Raw genomic sequence first — 16,390 nt, 5'->3', positions numbered from 1 at the left:
CAATTCTTGTATTGGAGCTAATCACCTCTATTCCTCTCCTTAAGCTCTGGCAACGAAAAGTGCATTAGCATTTTGCCATGGCGTGTATATCTAAGTGGCTTAAAAAGTGATTTGAAGTTGATTTGTATATAAAAGGCGTCCCTTTAACCGGATTGCCGCTAATCTGCGCCGCATCGCATGAGTGTTTCAGGAAAACCTGTTTAAGATCCTTCAAGAGTATAAGAGCAGGCTAAGCCCAGAAAAGCAGCCCTCATTAAATACCACTAACAAAAGCGCACTTCCTTCAGTTAGCCATTTACTTCAATCCCTCAAGAGAAAAAAAGTGCTTTCTCTCCGATTCTTTCATGGTGACATCAAACACCTTATATGTGCTCAAAATACACTGATTTAATATTTGCCAATTGCTCATAATTCTTTGCGCAGACGATGCCATAAATGTATGGAGTCAAAACTGACAGCAAAATACTATTTGATTCGTGCCTTTACTGACCATATGCGATCAAGGGAGGTCTGCAGTCCAGATGGTGAACAGTTTTATCTAGACTCTTTCTGCTTTGGTGTCACAATTTAAAGTCAGACGTGTGGAGTTATTTATCTGTAACGATCTCTTATTTTATTCGTTCTCTAAAATGTCAAAAATGGTAAGAATAGCCTATTAGAGATGTTGGAACGACTTGTAACATCAGTGAAACTTCATAGAAATGAGTTACAGGGGTTAAGTTACCATTAGAAGTTGCAAGACTGTAAAAAAAAATCTTTAATCTTTTGTTGATATGTTTCTATAAAACGTTTGCTATTTGCCCTTTTAATTAAATGTTTAAAATGAAGCGATGATATGATGGAATAATTATTGTGAACAAATTAATTTGGTTACCATAATAAATTCACATCCAAAATGTAAAATCCCCACGTTTTCTATTGCTTTTACAACCCAACAAATTTAAACTGTTTGGGGATGAATTATGGATTTTAACTTGTGGCAGACAATTACGTAAATATATCGAAATATGAGAGACACACAGCACCCAAAAGACGTTGAGTTACAGACTTTAAAATCAAAATGTGTTAGGCTACTACACAAGCTCCATTTAAAACTAGAAACTGAAGCAGCATTAAGCGCTGTCCCGTGTCTTTAATATTCTCCTTTTCATTTAACCCAGATTTTTCACCATAATTATAGCATGACGTTTCCACTTGATGTGCTTTATTTAGGCTAAACAGTACAAACGGGTGAGTGCAGAGCGCAAGCATGGACATCTATAAAAAAAAAAAAAAAAAAAAAATTACGCGCAAGAGGGAGGAGACGCAGTTAAGGGAGTAATGCATGCAAGCACTTCGGGTAAAAAGGCCAGTTTAGATGTTTTATATTCCCCTCTTACTGTAACCGTGTCGCGACACCATCCACGCAGAGGGAACTTAAGACACAAGTGGCGCGCGCGCACACACCCACTGCAATGAGAAGGAATAAATCTGCTCTGCATCTACGGAAGACTCCTGAAGGAACTGCATTTTTTATGAATTCGCTTGAATGTATCTGAGGAATCTCTGGACGAGGATTACAAAATGATATGTAATTTAAAGCGCCTATAACGGATCCTTTCTTCATCTCCTCTCCTTTATGTCGGGTTTGCCTCCTGTATTCATTGTGCCCAATGAGAAGAATTAAGCTATCCGTCCATTCAGTTCCACTCAAAAGGAGGGAGGGAAAAAAAACAGAGGGAGATGAGAGCAGCAAATCCCTTTTTTATTCATCTTGTAGCGTTCAATAAGTGAACAATGTGTCGCCTATCAGTCACCGAGGGGATCAGGTCTACGGGACTGTCCCACGCGCTCAGTGCTGTGAGCAGAGCATCACTAACACACAGACTGTAAGAGCAGCAGCAGCAGCAGCGGCGGCACTGGCACTGGCATCCCATCCAGGACCCTTTCTGTGACTTCTACGCTGATTTTATGAATAAACTTTGACCCACGCTGTCAGTCGCACTGGAATGTGGAGTGGTAAGTGGATTCTTCTTGCAACAAACTCATTATTTTATAATGTTTAAATAAAGGTGCAGCCTTAAGTAGCATCTTATAAAAACATACAGGCAATGTAGGATTCGTGAGTTGCTGTATGATTCTTTGGAGACTTCTTTGGAAAAGCGTGTTGAGGGTTTTCGAAAAAGCTAGAAAATAAAAAAGTTTTTTAGAAGGGTATTTTATTATGATTCTCATTAACACCTTTATTTTTATAGAATTTTTAAATGTAGGCTGATATATTTTTGTGCAGGCTGATATTTATTTTTTTGTTGAGAGGCATCTACGATTACAGAATTGTTTACTAACCGTATTTTGATACTAATTTAAAACATACACATCACACACAATTACACAAAATTAAAAATGTCCCTGCATTAAAAGCTAAAACATAAATCTCAATCATAATTTCTGTGCACTACCCTAATGATTTTCCTGTTGTTTTTAATTTGATAATTGTCAAGATGCTCACTCCTCTAATCTAGAAAGTTCCTGACATCGTTTATTTTTGCAGGAATCTGATTTGAGTTTAATTGGTTAACTTTGCCCTTCCAGATATCATGCGGGTACTCGCGTTGCTTCTCGCAGTCAAAGCGGCATGTGTCCTCCTGGTCTCCTCTCTCACTGGCACAGTGGCGGTGAACAACAGCGGCCGGTGGTGGTAAGATTCAGCAGGCCCATAATATATATTATGACATTTAGTATGCTACATACAGTATAGTACGTTCATGCTAGAATGTCAACAACTGAAGCTTTTTCGGAGCACAGTTTCTATGATCAATATCTTGTTCAAAGTCTCTTAGATCTTTAGTGCATACAGCAGTAAATTAAACGATCAAACCTGTTAGACAAGCTACAGATTTATAATGTCATTTAGTGGTTGGAGTGAATCTGTCATTTACTTTGTTAATAAACAGTTGCACTGCATTCGCGGAGCTGTAGCCTATTGTAATTTATAGCCTACCTATATTTTAGAAAGAAAAAAAACATTATATTAGGCATACTGATATAATAAAGTAGCGCGAAGATATGTTTAAAGTAGAGAAGTCAAACTCTGTTCCCAAATAAATCAATGCAATCTCATTTAGCCTGTTTACGCGGAGCTACTGCTTGCGCGCCCGCGCTCTCTCTCTCCCTCTCGGCTTCTCTCTGTCATTCTGACAGTGTGGCTTGAACACGGGACAAGATTTTTCAATCCAATGTGGGATAAATTAAATGCGGATTTATTTTATGGCTGGGAGCAGTTCCTTTCCAGGTCGTTTTCAGGGTCGAATTCGTGTAATGTGCTGAGCATTCCGGAGTAGGTAAAACACTCGACTTATGAGCCAAAGCTGTACGCGCGTGTCATAACGTTGAAAGGAGAATTAAAAAAACAAACAAAAAAACCCCCACTACTGTCATAATAACGTCGAAAGGAGAATTAAAAATGATACATCTAATACACTACGAAGAAAGGGTTTGTTATCTGTATAAATATGCCTACCTGATTTTACCTATATATTAAATGTATGTGTTATTCAGAGGAATTATACAATTCAGTATCGGATTGGTTCTTTGAAAAGTTTTGCATTAAGCAATTTTTCAGATTAGATTTCAGTTTCATTGGACATGACTTGAACATATTGCAGCATACTGCCAGTTGCATTGAGAAATATATGCATTGGCTTATGTTCAATATTACATCATTAACATTTTATATTCATCTCCTTCCATGCATTCTAATGAAACAATACATTTTTCAGTTAAAATTTTTGCACATCACATGTCTGTGATTCTCATCTCACAAACTAAAAAAAAACAAACAGTCCCTTCATGCCAGTCAGATGAGAAAACTCTTTTTTTCAATTTACCAAAGTCAACCTTTCTGTTTCTCCACCAGGGGTATTGTGAATGTGGCATCCTCGGGCAATCTCCTCACCAACTCCAAGAATGTGCAGTTGGTGTTGGACCCCAGCCTGGCGTTGCTAAGTCGTCGTCAGAGAAAACTGATACGGCAAAACCCGGGCATCTTGCACGCCATTGCAGCAGGCCTGCATACAGCCATCAAGGAATGCAAATGGCAGTTTCGTAACCGCCGCTGGAACTGTCCGACCACCCACAGCCCCAACGTCTTTGGCAAAATTGTCAACCGAGGTGAGCATGGCTTCTCAGAGTGACATTATGAAAGCTTTGAACAACGCACACTATTCATATCTCATACAGTGAAACAGGAGAATATAGAATTACACATTAATATTTTCTGTATGGAGACACAGCATGGTAGAGATTCTAAGTTGTGCTTATTGTTTTGTTAGGTTGCCGTGAGACTGCATTTGTGTTTGCCATAACAAGTGCTGGTGTTACTCATGCCGTGGCTCGGTCCTGCTCTGAGGGAGCCATTGAGTCCTGCACCTGCGACTACCGGCGCCGGGGTCCTGGAGGGCCAGACTGGCACTGGGGAGGCTGCAGCGACAATGTGGAATTTGGCAGGATGTTCGGGCGAGAGTTCGTAGATTCCAGTGAGAGGGGCAGAGATCTGCGGTATCTGACCAACCTGCACAACAATGAGGCAGGGAGAATGGTAAGAGATAATCAAAAACCATTTGTCTCCTTCAAATTCAGATGTCATTAATAGATCTATCAATACATGGAGTGCCCCAAAGTACAGATGGAAATCTACTAAAATAACATTTTATCAGCCTAATGGTTATTTTTATCATTTAAATTAATTTAATGAATTATAACCAATTTAATGAACTTTACCAATGAAATACTATTTAGTTTAAAATTAATTTAACATGGCACATTTACAGATTTGTTTTTATTCAAATCTTAAATGATAAGAAAAAAACAGAGAGACATTATTATATTATATTACATTAGACAATATGTTATGCTTAGATATACAAATAAATCAACTAATAAATAAATTTAGTTTATTTTAACAGCCAAAATAATAAATTAATTAAATTAGTTTAAAATGAATGTAACATGGCACATTTACAGATTGTTTAAAGTCTAAAATGAGTAAGAAAAAGACAATATATATTAATTATTATATTATATTGCATTATATTATATGTGATGTTTTTCCCATAAATATAATCATTCAGGTTATTATTTATTAATTATATTTAATTTATTGATTATAATTTCAATGTCATTATAGGTCTATAAATACACTATTTGGATTGATGGATCAACTAGCCCATATATATATATATATATATATATATATATATATATATATATATATATATATATATATATATATATATATATATATATATATATAGGCTAGTTGATTGATCAACTAAGTATATTTGCGAAGAAGCTGATCCATCAACCATACTGTAGATACTGTACATACTGTGTATTTGTTAAGAATTGAAATAGAAGTGTATAAATTATTTTGCACAATATATATTCATTTTCATTCCTCTCCCTACAGACAGTCGCATCAGAGATGCAACAAGAGTGCAAGTGTCATGGGATGTCTGGGTCCTGCACTGTGCGAACATGCTGGATGAGACTGCCCAGCTTCCGTGTGGTGGGAGACTTCCTGAAGGACCGTTTCGACGGCGCATCGCGAGTAGTGTATGCCAACAAAGGCAGCAACCGTGCGTCCCATCGAGCCGACCCCCGCCACCTGGAACCGGAGAACCCAGCACATAAGCTCCCTTCAGCCCGGGACCTCGTGTATTTTGAAAAGTCACCCAACTTCTGTTCCTACAATGGCAAAACAGGCACACATGGCACTTCGGGACGCACCTGCAACAGTTCATCGCCGGCACTGGATGGGTGCGAGCTGCTGTGCTGCGGACGGGGATACAAGACTCGAATGGAACAGGTCACAGAAAGATGTCACTGTACTTTCCACTGGTGTTGTCATGTGAGCTGCCTCAACTGCACCAGTACACAGACCGTCCATCAGTGTCTATGATCAACAAACAGAACAAACTGACAAACTGGAGGCAAAGGTCCCAAACTGGGTATTGAAAGGGGCCGCTGGGGTATCTGGAGGCTATATAGGAATGAATAAACATGTTAAGTTTAAAAACTGGAGAAAAGAGATAAGATAACACGTTAAAAGGGATTACACAATCTGTTGGTTGAATAGGCAAGTATATTCAATGTATTAACTACTGAGAAAAGTTCAAAAGTACATGTGCAAAACACGATATTTTGGTGTTGTTACTGCAGCATAGGGCTTCAATTCGAACAAAATGGGTCGAGAACCACTATACACATGCAGACACAGTTTAAAATTCAGCATACTGAAGCACTGGTCCTGAGGTTCTAGTTTGTCTTCTCTTCTCCCGATCTCCGTCTCTGGTGCTCTGGGGAACATGGAAGCTAGAAAGTAGTAACTGGACACAGTTTGACAGATGTTCCTGTGGTTAGCGAACCACAAGCATGCTCTCTCATAAAGCACTGCAAAACTCTAACAAGAGGGCGGTTCTTTAAAATATTTTAGCGTTTTGTTTTCTTTAGCTGCAGTCCTACTCGTCTCACATAAAACTGTGTGAAGTGCTTCTCAAGGGATGGGGCTTCCTTTTCCGATTACTATGTAGCGGAATCCCGAACTCGGCCCAACCTCTCGTGATTTCCCATTCGGACCTGCCACACTTCCCGTCATTGCTTTGAGTCTCCTGCCATTTTTTAATACCATTTATTATTATGTGGTATACCATGTTATTGTACTGATGGAAAAGTATTGGGAAGAGAAAATTAAGATTGACCCGAGATTGACTTGTCGATTCGGCTCTGACAGAAGCAAGTTTACTATTACAGAAACTCTTTTGGGAGAGAAGAAGACCTCTGTCGGAAGTTGTCTACATAGATTACGCACAAGTACATACTAGTTGTTGTTTTTTTTTTAAAGTGTGTAAAGATAATCCTGTAAATGCCCTGCTACCTAGTTTACAGTGGACAAACAGTTCACATTTATATTTTTGAAAGAGCCACAATTATGGAAACTGTATTTTGTATATCAGCTAACATAACCAAAATGTTGTAAATATTATAAATAGATATGATCTATATATTTATGCTGCAACTTGCAATGTGAGAAAATGATTTAATCTGAAAGTGGAGTGAATACACTATCATTATTTACGGAGTAATTCCAGCCAGTTGTGTGCTAACTTATACGATGATAGGCCACATACATCTCAGAGACATGATTACTTTGTCAAATGCCTGATTTGCTTGTCTCTTGACACTTGTGTTTTACATGCACTGAACACCATCTTTTAATATTGTGAATGAAAAGTATTTATTATTGTATGATGGCTTTTTTAGAGAAGAAATGCTGATAAAAGGAAATATTTTAGCTCAGTTTAGTAGAGTTGTTTTCATATAGAGTAATAGCACAATAAAGTTTATATTTTCATTATTTGTGTTTTCAGAGAACCACTCATTTCCTAACAGTGCTCACAGTTTGTGCTCAATAACAGGTTTGTCTTTCCATATGTTCCACAACGTATTCACCTCAGCTTCATTTGTGATCCATCAATCATTTCTCAGAACCGCAAACTGGTATGACAGGGTATGTCTAAAGCACTTAACCTAAAATCAACAATGTGACTGTGCAAGTATATCCGTTCCTCTAAACATCATTCCCACCGCTAAAAGCACAAGAGCAGCCCTCTTCTTCGAACAGTCATGCACCCTAAATCCACAGTAACCGCTGAGGGAATTTGGGCAGTGGCGTAACACAGCGTTAAATCTGTGTGTTTTCACAACACTAGAGGTTTTGCTTCACTTAATATCAGAAACAAAATAAAGAAATGGTATTAGAAATAATGACAGGCTGCGTTTCCCCCGCCCTGCTAGCGAGGCCGGTGCAGCCACAAGAGTTTGGATGAAGGCAGACGATTCTTTCTCTCACCCACCGCAACACATCACAGGGCCACTGAAGGTCAGCAAGACGGAGCGCTGCACCGCTGTTGTCGTCACATCCGCATCCCAGAGCTGAACTGTCAGCAGCCATTACTTCAGTCTACAGTGTCACATGATCCTTTAGTAATTATTTTAATATGCTGATTTGATGCTCAAGAAACATTTCTTCTTATTATCAATGTTAAAAATGGGTATGCTGCTTAACATTTTTGTGGAAACTACCATTCAAAGATTTGGGGTTTAGATTAAAAAAATTCCATAAAAAAAAAAAAAAAGACTTATTTTTATTCACCAAGGATGCATTGAATTGATCAAAAGTGACAGTAAAAACATATATAATGTTACAAAATATATCTAAAATTGTCTAATTTAAATAAATGCAGTTTTTTGTTTACTTGCTGTTCATAAAAAAATATATATATTGAGCAGCAAATCTTAATAATATTAAGAACCATTATTAATGGAGCACAAATAATAACTAAAAATCAACATATTAGAACAATTTCTGAAATATCATGTGACACTGAAGATTGGATCTGTGGTTCCTGCAAAATCTGATTTTCCATCAAAGGAATAAATTCTATTTTAAAACGCAATCAAACAGAAAACGGTTATTTTAAATGTCAATAATATATTACAATATTAATGCTTCTACTGAATTATATAAAATAAATACTGCATTTTTTTAATCAAATAAATGCTGCCCTGTTGAGTATAAGAGACTTCTATAAAAAACAATCTTAATAATTCCAAAATGTTGACTGAGTACTTAAACGGGGCAAAAATACTTTTTTGGGGGGGGGGGCATTTTTCATTGACAGGACAGTGGAGATATGACAGGAAGCGAGTGGGAGAGAGAGAGGGGGTGGGATCGGGAAAGGTCCACGAGGCGGGATTCGATCTCGGGACACCCGAAGCGCAACTGCGCCATATGATGGCGCGCTGCCCACAAGGCTATCGGCGCCGACACACTGCACATTTTACACTAAAAAAAACTTTTACAACAAAATACCTTCGGAAAACATAGCTTTGTGGGCTGCGCTCCAACATATTGTGTAGTTGCGCCTCCGACGACCCGAGTTTGAATCTGAGATCAAGGTCCAATCACTATCCTATCACCTCCTGTCTCTTTTCAACTGTCCAAACCAATAAAATTAAACATGCCCAGCCCAACACATATAACCTGAAATGCTTCCCTACTTGAAAGGGAAATAATAATGAATAAAATAAAAATCAGTATCATAAACCAATCTTCGATCTTACAGGAAGTTTCTGTATACATGCATATGCATTACAAGGCAAAATAGTGCAAGAATGCAGAGCATTAATTTTAAACGGGAAAGATATAGTTAGAATAAGAAGAGAAGGATAGAAAAGAGGGATAAAGAAGCAAAGTCAGACTGCATTCCCAGGCACTGGTGGGATGAGGGAGGCGGAGGGTGGAGGGCTACTGTCATTGTGGGAGTGCTGAAGAGTCACTGATAATTAGCTCAATTAGTGACAAAGGCAGTGTAATAAATACCGACTTAGTGTCTGGGTCCCTGCTGTCCACTCTCTACATGGCCTGTGATGCAGCCAGGGACTGACGGACAATTCATTAAACCGACAAAATACCCCACCGTCCAGGCGTGACGCTGCGAGTTAGCCCCCTACAGGCCTGGCCCATTGTTCTAATTGTCTGGGTTGGAGTCGCTTTCTGGCCATCTCCTCCTCGCCCCCTCCTTCGTCCTCTTCTTTCAAAAAACCCAAGGAGTTAATGCCCCTACCTAACTCTGCAAGTAGGTGATCAGCAGGTTGGGGGAAAGAAAAAATGGAAAGAGTTACTCTGAAGGGAGGGGTACGGTGGGATTAGGGTCCAAGGGTTGCCCGGGAGTGTGAAGACCGGCCCCGATCGGAATGTCGTAGAGATGAGTCCAGAAGCTCGGATGCGGGACAAAGCGAGAGTTAATTAGGAAAGATTGAAGGAGTTGGCGACAATGGGCCGCCACCCGAGTCGAGATGAAATTGCTTCCGCGGATTATTGGGGAGCGAGTGTGTGGGTTGTGGAGATGTGTGTGCCGGGAGGGGTTCGAGCAGCCTTGGATTGATGGCTGCCCCTCTGGTTAGGGAATAGGGGACAGGGGAGGCTGACCGGCTGTTCCCACAGTCTGTTCTGCAGCAGCCACCTTTGACACACGGGCCTGCCAGGCGGCAAGCAGGGAGGAAGGCTGGGAAAGGGAGGAATCTCGAAACACAAGAGCTCTTAAAAGCATAAATTCATTTTGCTTTCCATGCCAATAAGGATCATGATGGACGTATGCAAACGACAGCGTCAAAAAAGTGCAATTTCAGAGTCGCAGATTACGATAGATGCGAAACCACAAGCTGAAAACTCATTAACGCTGTACATCTCTATTTAGCAACGTGGTCGAGAGATTTTATGAATTGCCGTTTCCCTTTATTGGAGCGCTCTGCTCTTTTTCCAAAACGGAGCAATAAAGTTTTAATTCAGTAAGTGCCCTTGAGGGTCTCTGAAGAGCTTCGAGAAACTTAACCTTCCAGTCGTGGTTTGAAGCTAATAGAATAATGGCTGAAAATTAAATCACTTGATAAAAATCCAAAACAAAACCTCACTGGGTTGGACAGAGTAAGAGCTTGGCCAAGCAATGTTGTTGTACAGTGACTACTTTCCATCCGAGGAAAGAAAAGAGTCTCTTTAAACTCATGGGAACTGTACAGCAAACAGGTACAGGATATCTGGACCACAAAAAAAAAAAAGAAAAAAAAGAAAAAAAGTGTGACAAGCAGCTTTCCCAAAAATTGTGGAAGATGGAATAATGGCAATTAAATCATTTGATAAAAATCCAAAACAAAACTTCACTGGGTTGGATTGATTAAGAGTTTGGCAAAGCAATTTCGCTATAGAGTGACTGCTTTCAATCCGGAGAAAGAAGAGAGTCACTTTAAACTCAGGTTAAAACAGGTACATGATATATGGACCACAAAAAAATCGTTACAAGCAGCTTTTACCAAATATTACGGAAGGCTTTTCCCTCTTCGAGTTTGGGGCCTATGGAAAGGATTGAGATGCAGGCTGCCGGGCAAAATGGACCAAAGAAAGAATATGGAATGTGAGCAAAGTTCGGGTCACCGTGCTGAATAGAGCACAGTGGAGCAGTGGTCACATGCAGGGCTGATGTAGTGTGGGCGCATGGGTTCAACAGAATGTGTGGATTCTGCACAAACCCAAAGAGGGAGGAAAAAAACTCTGGTACCTCAAGACAAGAATCCCAACATTCTTTAGTGTCAGCCCTGATGAGAATGGTTTCGGCAGCGCAGCATGCCTGGGATTATGCGTGTCTGCGAGTGTGTGTGATAATTGCGAGGTGTGCAAGTGCGGTTGTGTGTGGATTTCGGAGTGCCTGGGCATGGCAGCTGGGAAGCAGGCAGAATCCAGGAGATTTGAACCCTACATGCTGCCTGACCCTCTCAGCAGATGGTGGCTCCAGAGAAACTGCCATCTCACTTCACAAAAGCTCTAGTCTTGTAACATCTCCATCATTCGCTCCTACTCTGCCTTGCAACTGCTCCCCGAGAAGAAGCAGTATTAAAGATGACAGGGCATTAGTTGGCATCATTGTTTAGAAATTATAATGCAAGTGAATGTATGATCACTGATCTACTAAATGACTTGATTTGATTCATATGAGCAATACTTTAATTCAAAGGGTCGTTTACTCACCCTCATGTCATTCCAAACCTGTATGACTTACTTTCTTAAAAGATATTTTGGAAAATGTTTCAACTGTTTTTGCCCATGAAAATCTGTAAGGTCCAAAACAACACTGGAGCCTGTTGAATTTCATAGTATGGACATTTTCCAAAATATCTACAAAACGTTTTATGGCTTTTAGTCTATATCTATGAAGGCCCGCACATGACACATGCTGGGGAAAAAAAGATATTATAGATATATAAATTAAGTTTAAGAGAATTAATTAGAGGTCATGATTTACATAAAACAAGGGAATTGATACATTTTTTTAATTTGTAGTCATGATATCCTGCATATCATGCACAGGGCTCCATTACTTGTGGAATATTGTGATGTTTTTATCAGCTGTTTGATCTCTCATTCTGACGGCACCCATTCACTGCAAAGGATCTATTAGTGAGCAAGTAATGTAATGCTAAATTTCTCCAAATCTTTTCTGATGTACAAACAAACACATCTCGGATGGCCTGAGTGCAAGTACATTTTCAGCAAATTTTAATTTTTGGGGTGAACTTTTTCCTTAATATAACCTCTTTCTGAATGAAGTGGCAATAGCAAATCATGTTTGATGGCTGTGATGTAACTAGATCTTTCGATATGTCCATCCATATCTCCTGTTTCAAAAGAAAATATTTAATATATGAAAAAATGCACTATTTAAGTACTTTTGACACATAATATTGTTTTTAACAGAACAGAGGGTAGCCTATGACTGACATGAATAATTGTGTATAGAGAGATTTTTACATTATTTAGTGAATAAGTAGTCAATATGTACAGAAATAGGAGCTGTGCACTCTTAAACCCACTTCTTTCCTGAGGATGTTTCTGTGGAATGAGGGTGGGTATTATAAACCATTAGACTGATGTCTGTGGCTTATACTGAGCAATGTGTGCAAAGTTTAGAATGGAGTCTGGATGATGTACAAGTCTGCGGGAGATAGTCTGTGTGAAATAATATCTGTATTCCTGTGCAAGTGTGTACATCAGTGTGTGTGTGGGCGAACGGGCCTGATGCAGTAATGATTTAGGTGGCGATATCGACCCCCCTAACTAATGGACCATGACCTCTTGATTTAGTCTATTGAGGCGACAGGCGGTTCTCAGTAGGCCTGTTTTTCAGCCAGGCTAAATCACTTTCTGCAACCACATGATGACAGAGATGAGGTTTAAATAATGGTGCCATATTTTTTTTGATTGTTGCAAAAAGTGAATCATTACTGTTGTTTCAGAAACAAATGTTTTAAAGAATGCAAAAGAAAATATGAGTGTTTTTTGTCCATAAAATAAAAGTCAATGGGGTCCAGTGTTGTTTGCAGTGTTGCTACTTACCACAAATACTGTAGTGGTAAGTAGTAATATTGTAGTGCTTCATGCACTTTTATCCAGAATTGGGAAGAAAAAAATATTTCAATGGTACAATTGTCTAAATGCAATCCACTGGGGGAAAAAGTTGTTAAAGACAAAGAAAAAAGCATTGGGTTTTTTGGTTTTAATTATTGGCTATGTTTTTACAGCAACAGTGGGCAAGTGTTCAGCTCTGACACATGAACAGAGGAATGTTTATTTGCTGCAGTTTAGGGGCATAGTGGTTACAAGAACACTGACACATTCCTCTGTCACCATCTCTCCCCTTTTCTCTCTGTCTCATGATATCTCAAAAAACTATTCAGCTTCTGCACACACACGCACTGACTGAAGCTTTCTCTTCTCAGATTCAATTTACAGATGCTAATACGGCACTCTTTCCCTCAGGTCCCAGCACTAAAATGGATATCTTAAATGCTGTACTATTACAAGGTCAAAGAGAAACACAATATGAGTGGGAGTGAATTTGATTGCATGCACCTTTGCGTCAGTGGGCCTAGGTTTCATCCTTTCATTTCCCATCAGCGACGCTATAAAGACGACATTTTTCTTGGCAAGAGCTCCCAAACTGCAGTGACACAGGGGACAGTCAGCTGCAGGAGCTACACATCCACTCTTCAAGACTGCACATGCATGCTGAGAGCTGCTTGCATAAGAACACCTCCCTCTTTTGCCCCCACCCTTCACCAACAACACTCCACTCCACAACCCAACACTATAATCACTTCCAGAAGCAAACCAAAGGACATTTCAGAAAAGTCATCAGCCAACCGTCAATCATTGTCCATGATATCAGAAATCCACCTTAATTAAGTGACAAATGACACACACAGAGGTGTGGTTTGATCTTGAATGACAGTGGTATTTAGACAGCAAACTGTTCATGAAGAAATCCACTAAGCACTGAGTGAGAAGAACCCATCCCCACCTATATTCAGATTACTGGTCAAACAATATGGGTATTTTAATGATTCTTAAATTTCTACATTTGATATGTCCAAATCTTGGCAACTACTCTTGGCAATGCTTGGCTTGGCCAGTGGCTGATCCTTATTTAACTTCTTCTAAACTTTGACAAAAGCATCTGGGTGAGAGGCTTGGTTCTCTGAGCTGTAACAAAGCCTTTACTGACATCTAGTGGAAATATTAATAAGCCACAAATTTATTCACACAAACTTACCTTGAATTGTTTGGACTTACCGAGATGATAATAAATCAACTCCAAGGTACTTAAGGAAGGTTATTTTGAAATTGTACATCTCTAAATGGCACCAGTTTACATTATAGACCGTCTGTCTTTGTACGTAACCGGAAATATTCGTATCTATCTATCTATCTATCTATCTATCTATCTATCTATCTATCTATCTATCTATCTATCTATCTATCTATCTATCTATCTATCTATCTATCTATCTATCTATCTATCTATCTATCTCAATTTATTTTAAATAATAAATTAATGTTCTATTACTTTAAAATCTTTGGGACTTTTATAATATTACTCGGAGACTTCCGGCTGCAGTGCGCACTATATAAGTGACGTAAGCTCTTTTCCGGTCCTCTCTCATGCCTCTCTGAATCAAGATGGTGAGTTTTCCAATCGTTCAGACAGAGGCCAGTCTTTTATTGTTTGATTATGGCGATGAGTTAGTGCATTTTTTTCAGCGGTTGTACATTTCGGAGTAATTTCTTTCCTTATACAGCTAGACACTACTCCGAATTGGTCATTTTAAGTCAATAATGAGAACCTGCTAAGTGTAACGCATGTACAGTGAAGCACGTAACGTAAGCATTTATAAGCCATAAACTGAAACTTTTATCTACAGACGTTACGCTTCAACAAGCGGTAACGACTAATGATCTGATTCTTTGTTTTAAAAGCTCGTTTGAGTGATTGATATTTTCTGTCTATAGACTATTCATATGCCTATTACTTTATACACTAGATGTATTATATAACAATAAAGTACGTAAACATCTACAGTAGAGTAAAAGACACAGAGACTTGAATTAAAATTATATTTTAACTTAAAAATCATAATTTGTGAGATTAAGTCCATTTGGTTGTCGTTTGTAAACCAGTGCTGATTGTATTTCTTAATCTTCTAGACTAAGAAGAGGAGGAATAACGGTCGTGCCAAGAAGGGACGTGGACATGTCCAGCCCATCCGCTGCACAAACTGTGCCCGGTGTGTCCCCAAGGACAAGGCCATCAAGAAGTTTGTCATCAGAAATATTGTGGAGGCTGCGGCTGTTAGGGACATCTCTGAAGCCAGTGTGTTTGACTGTGAGTAAACACGCTTGCTTCAGAAAGTATAGGCTTCTTGGGGAGGGGGGAACAATCAGGGGTTTGCTGAAACATTTACCAAAGTTGTTTCTCTGGTTTTCAACAGCCTACGTTTTGCCCAAACTGTATGTGAAGCTGCACTACTGTGTCAGCTGTGCCATCCACAGCAAAGTGGTGAGGAACCGCTCTCGCGAGGCCAGGAAGGACCGGACCCCTCCGCCACGCTTCAGGCCCACTGTAAGTCATGCATTCACATCCACTCTGAATAAGAACATAAACACAAATGTTGTGCTTGATAGCTGTCATGTATTAAATTATGAAACATATTAATTTTATTTACTAAGATTACTGATGTTTTTTCCTTTCAGGGTGGTGCCCCAAGAGCCCCTCCAAAACCAATGTGATCTGGAGATATTTGCATACATTTTTATGCAAGGAAATAAAGCGGACTAAAATTATAAGCGTGTTCTTTTGTCTGTGTTTACTCAAAAATTTAAAATGTTGCTTTTCTTTGTGTACTTGAAGTTTGGTTGTATTCTGAGAAAGATTACAGAGAGAAAATAAAACAGCTTAATGTATAGTCATATGAACTAGACCAGTGCTTCTTAAACCTGTCCTGGAGGACCCCTAGTCCTGCACATTTTGTATGTCTCCTTTATCACACGCCCAATTAGCTGATGAGTTTACTCAGGAGACATACAAAATGTGCAGGGCTAGGGGTCCTCCAGGACAGGTTTGGGAAGCACTGAACTAGACCTTACTTTTTTTCCAATTCTACATATAGAGCAAAATTGTTTAAAACATGTATGTATTTACTGAAGTGCATTTTGAAAATGAAATTGTCAAATATTTTGGTAACATTTTACAATTAGTTACCCATGAACAGTACTGCTACAGTATTTATCTCAATGGTTATTTCAACATTTACTAAGACAGTTTTATCTGTTAACATTAATGCGGTGTGAACAATAAAAAAAAAAGTTTTTATTAAATTAATAAAGACTAAAATACATTGCTCATTGTTAATGTAAGAAAAGTATTACCAATATATATATATATATATATTTTTTTTTTTACAA

At 38.9% G+C, this 16,390-nt stretch overlaps 2 protein-coding genes and 1 long non-coding RNA gene across 3 annotated transcripts; 2 read left to right on the top strand and 1 right to left on the bottom strand.

Annotated features, from left to right (window-relative positions):
- The first annotated feature begins 1,303 nt into the window (after positions 1–1,303).
- Positions 1,304–5,938, top strand: wnt1 (wingless-type MMTV integration site family, member 1). Its single transcript, XM_058762866.1, has 5 exons — positions 1,304–1,998; positions 2,572–2,677; positions 3,896–4,149; positions 4,311–4,576; positions 5,447–5,938. Exons 1-5 carry the CDS (start codon positions 1,989–1,991, stop codon positions 5,936–5,938), a joined length of 1,128 nt encoding a protein of 375 aa, XP_058618849.1. The 5' UTR covers positions 1,304–1,988.
- Positions 4,011–14,322, bottom strand: LOC131531810 (uncharacterized). Its single transcript, XR_009268789.1, has 3 exons — positions 14,222–14,322; positions 5,767–5,932; positions 4,011–4,549 (listed from the first exon to the last, which is right to left on the bottom strand). It is a non-coding gene; the product is annotated as an uncharacterized LOC131531810 (long non-coding RNA).
- A 213-nt stretch (positions 14,323–14,535) lies between these two features.
- rps26 (ribosomal protein S26) lies at positions 14,536–15,772 on the top strand. The gene is made up of 4 exons (XM_058762867.1): positions 14,536–14,611; positions 15,134–15,311; positions 15,418–15,548; positions 15,680–15,772. The coding sequence occupies exons 1-4, from the start codon at positions 14,609–14,611 to the stop codon at positions 15,713–15,715; spliced, it is 348 nt and encodes a 115-aa protein (XP_058618850.1). The 5' UTR covers positions 14,536–14,608; the 3' UTR covers positions 15,716–15,772.
- Positions 15,773–16,390: the final 618 nt, after the last annotated feature.

The sequence above is a fragment of the Onychostoma macrolepis genome, chromosome 23 (assembly GCF_012432095.1).
Source record: "Onychostoma macrolepis isolate SWU-2019 chromosome 23, ASM1243209v1, whole genome shotgun sequence".
Classification (NCBI taxonomy): Eukaryota; Metazoa; Chordata; class Actinopteri; order Cypriniformes; family Cyprinidae; genus Onychostoma; species Onychostoma macrolepis.
This window is presented reverse-complemented; position numbering and strand designations above follow the sequence as displayed.

Excerpts from the sequence above, each read along its gene's own strand:
- wnt1 (XM_058762866.1), top strand. Across the intron at positions 4,150-4,310 it reads TGGCAAAATTGTCAACCGAG|GTTGCCGTGAGACTGCATTT; the intron begins GTGAGCATGGCT and ends TTGTTTTGTTAG. Across the intron at positions 4,577-5,446 it reads ACAATGAGGCAGGGAGAATG|ACAGTCGCATCAGAGATGCA; the intron begins GTAAGAGATAAT and ends CTCTCCCTACAG.
- rps26 (XM_058762867.1), top strand. Across the intron at positions 15,312-15,417 it reads TGAAGCCAGTGTGTTTGACT|CCTACGTTTTGCCCAAACTG; the intron begins GTGAGTAAACAC and ends GGTTTTCAACAG. Across the intron at positions 15,549-15,679 it reads CGCCACGCTTCAGGCCCACT|GGTGGTGCCCCAAGAGCCCC; the intron begins GTAAGTCATGCA and ends TTTTCCTTTCAG.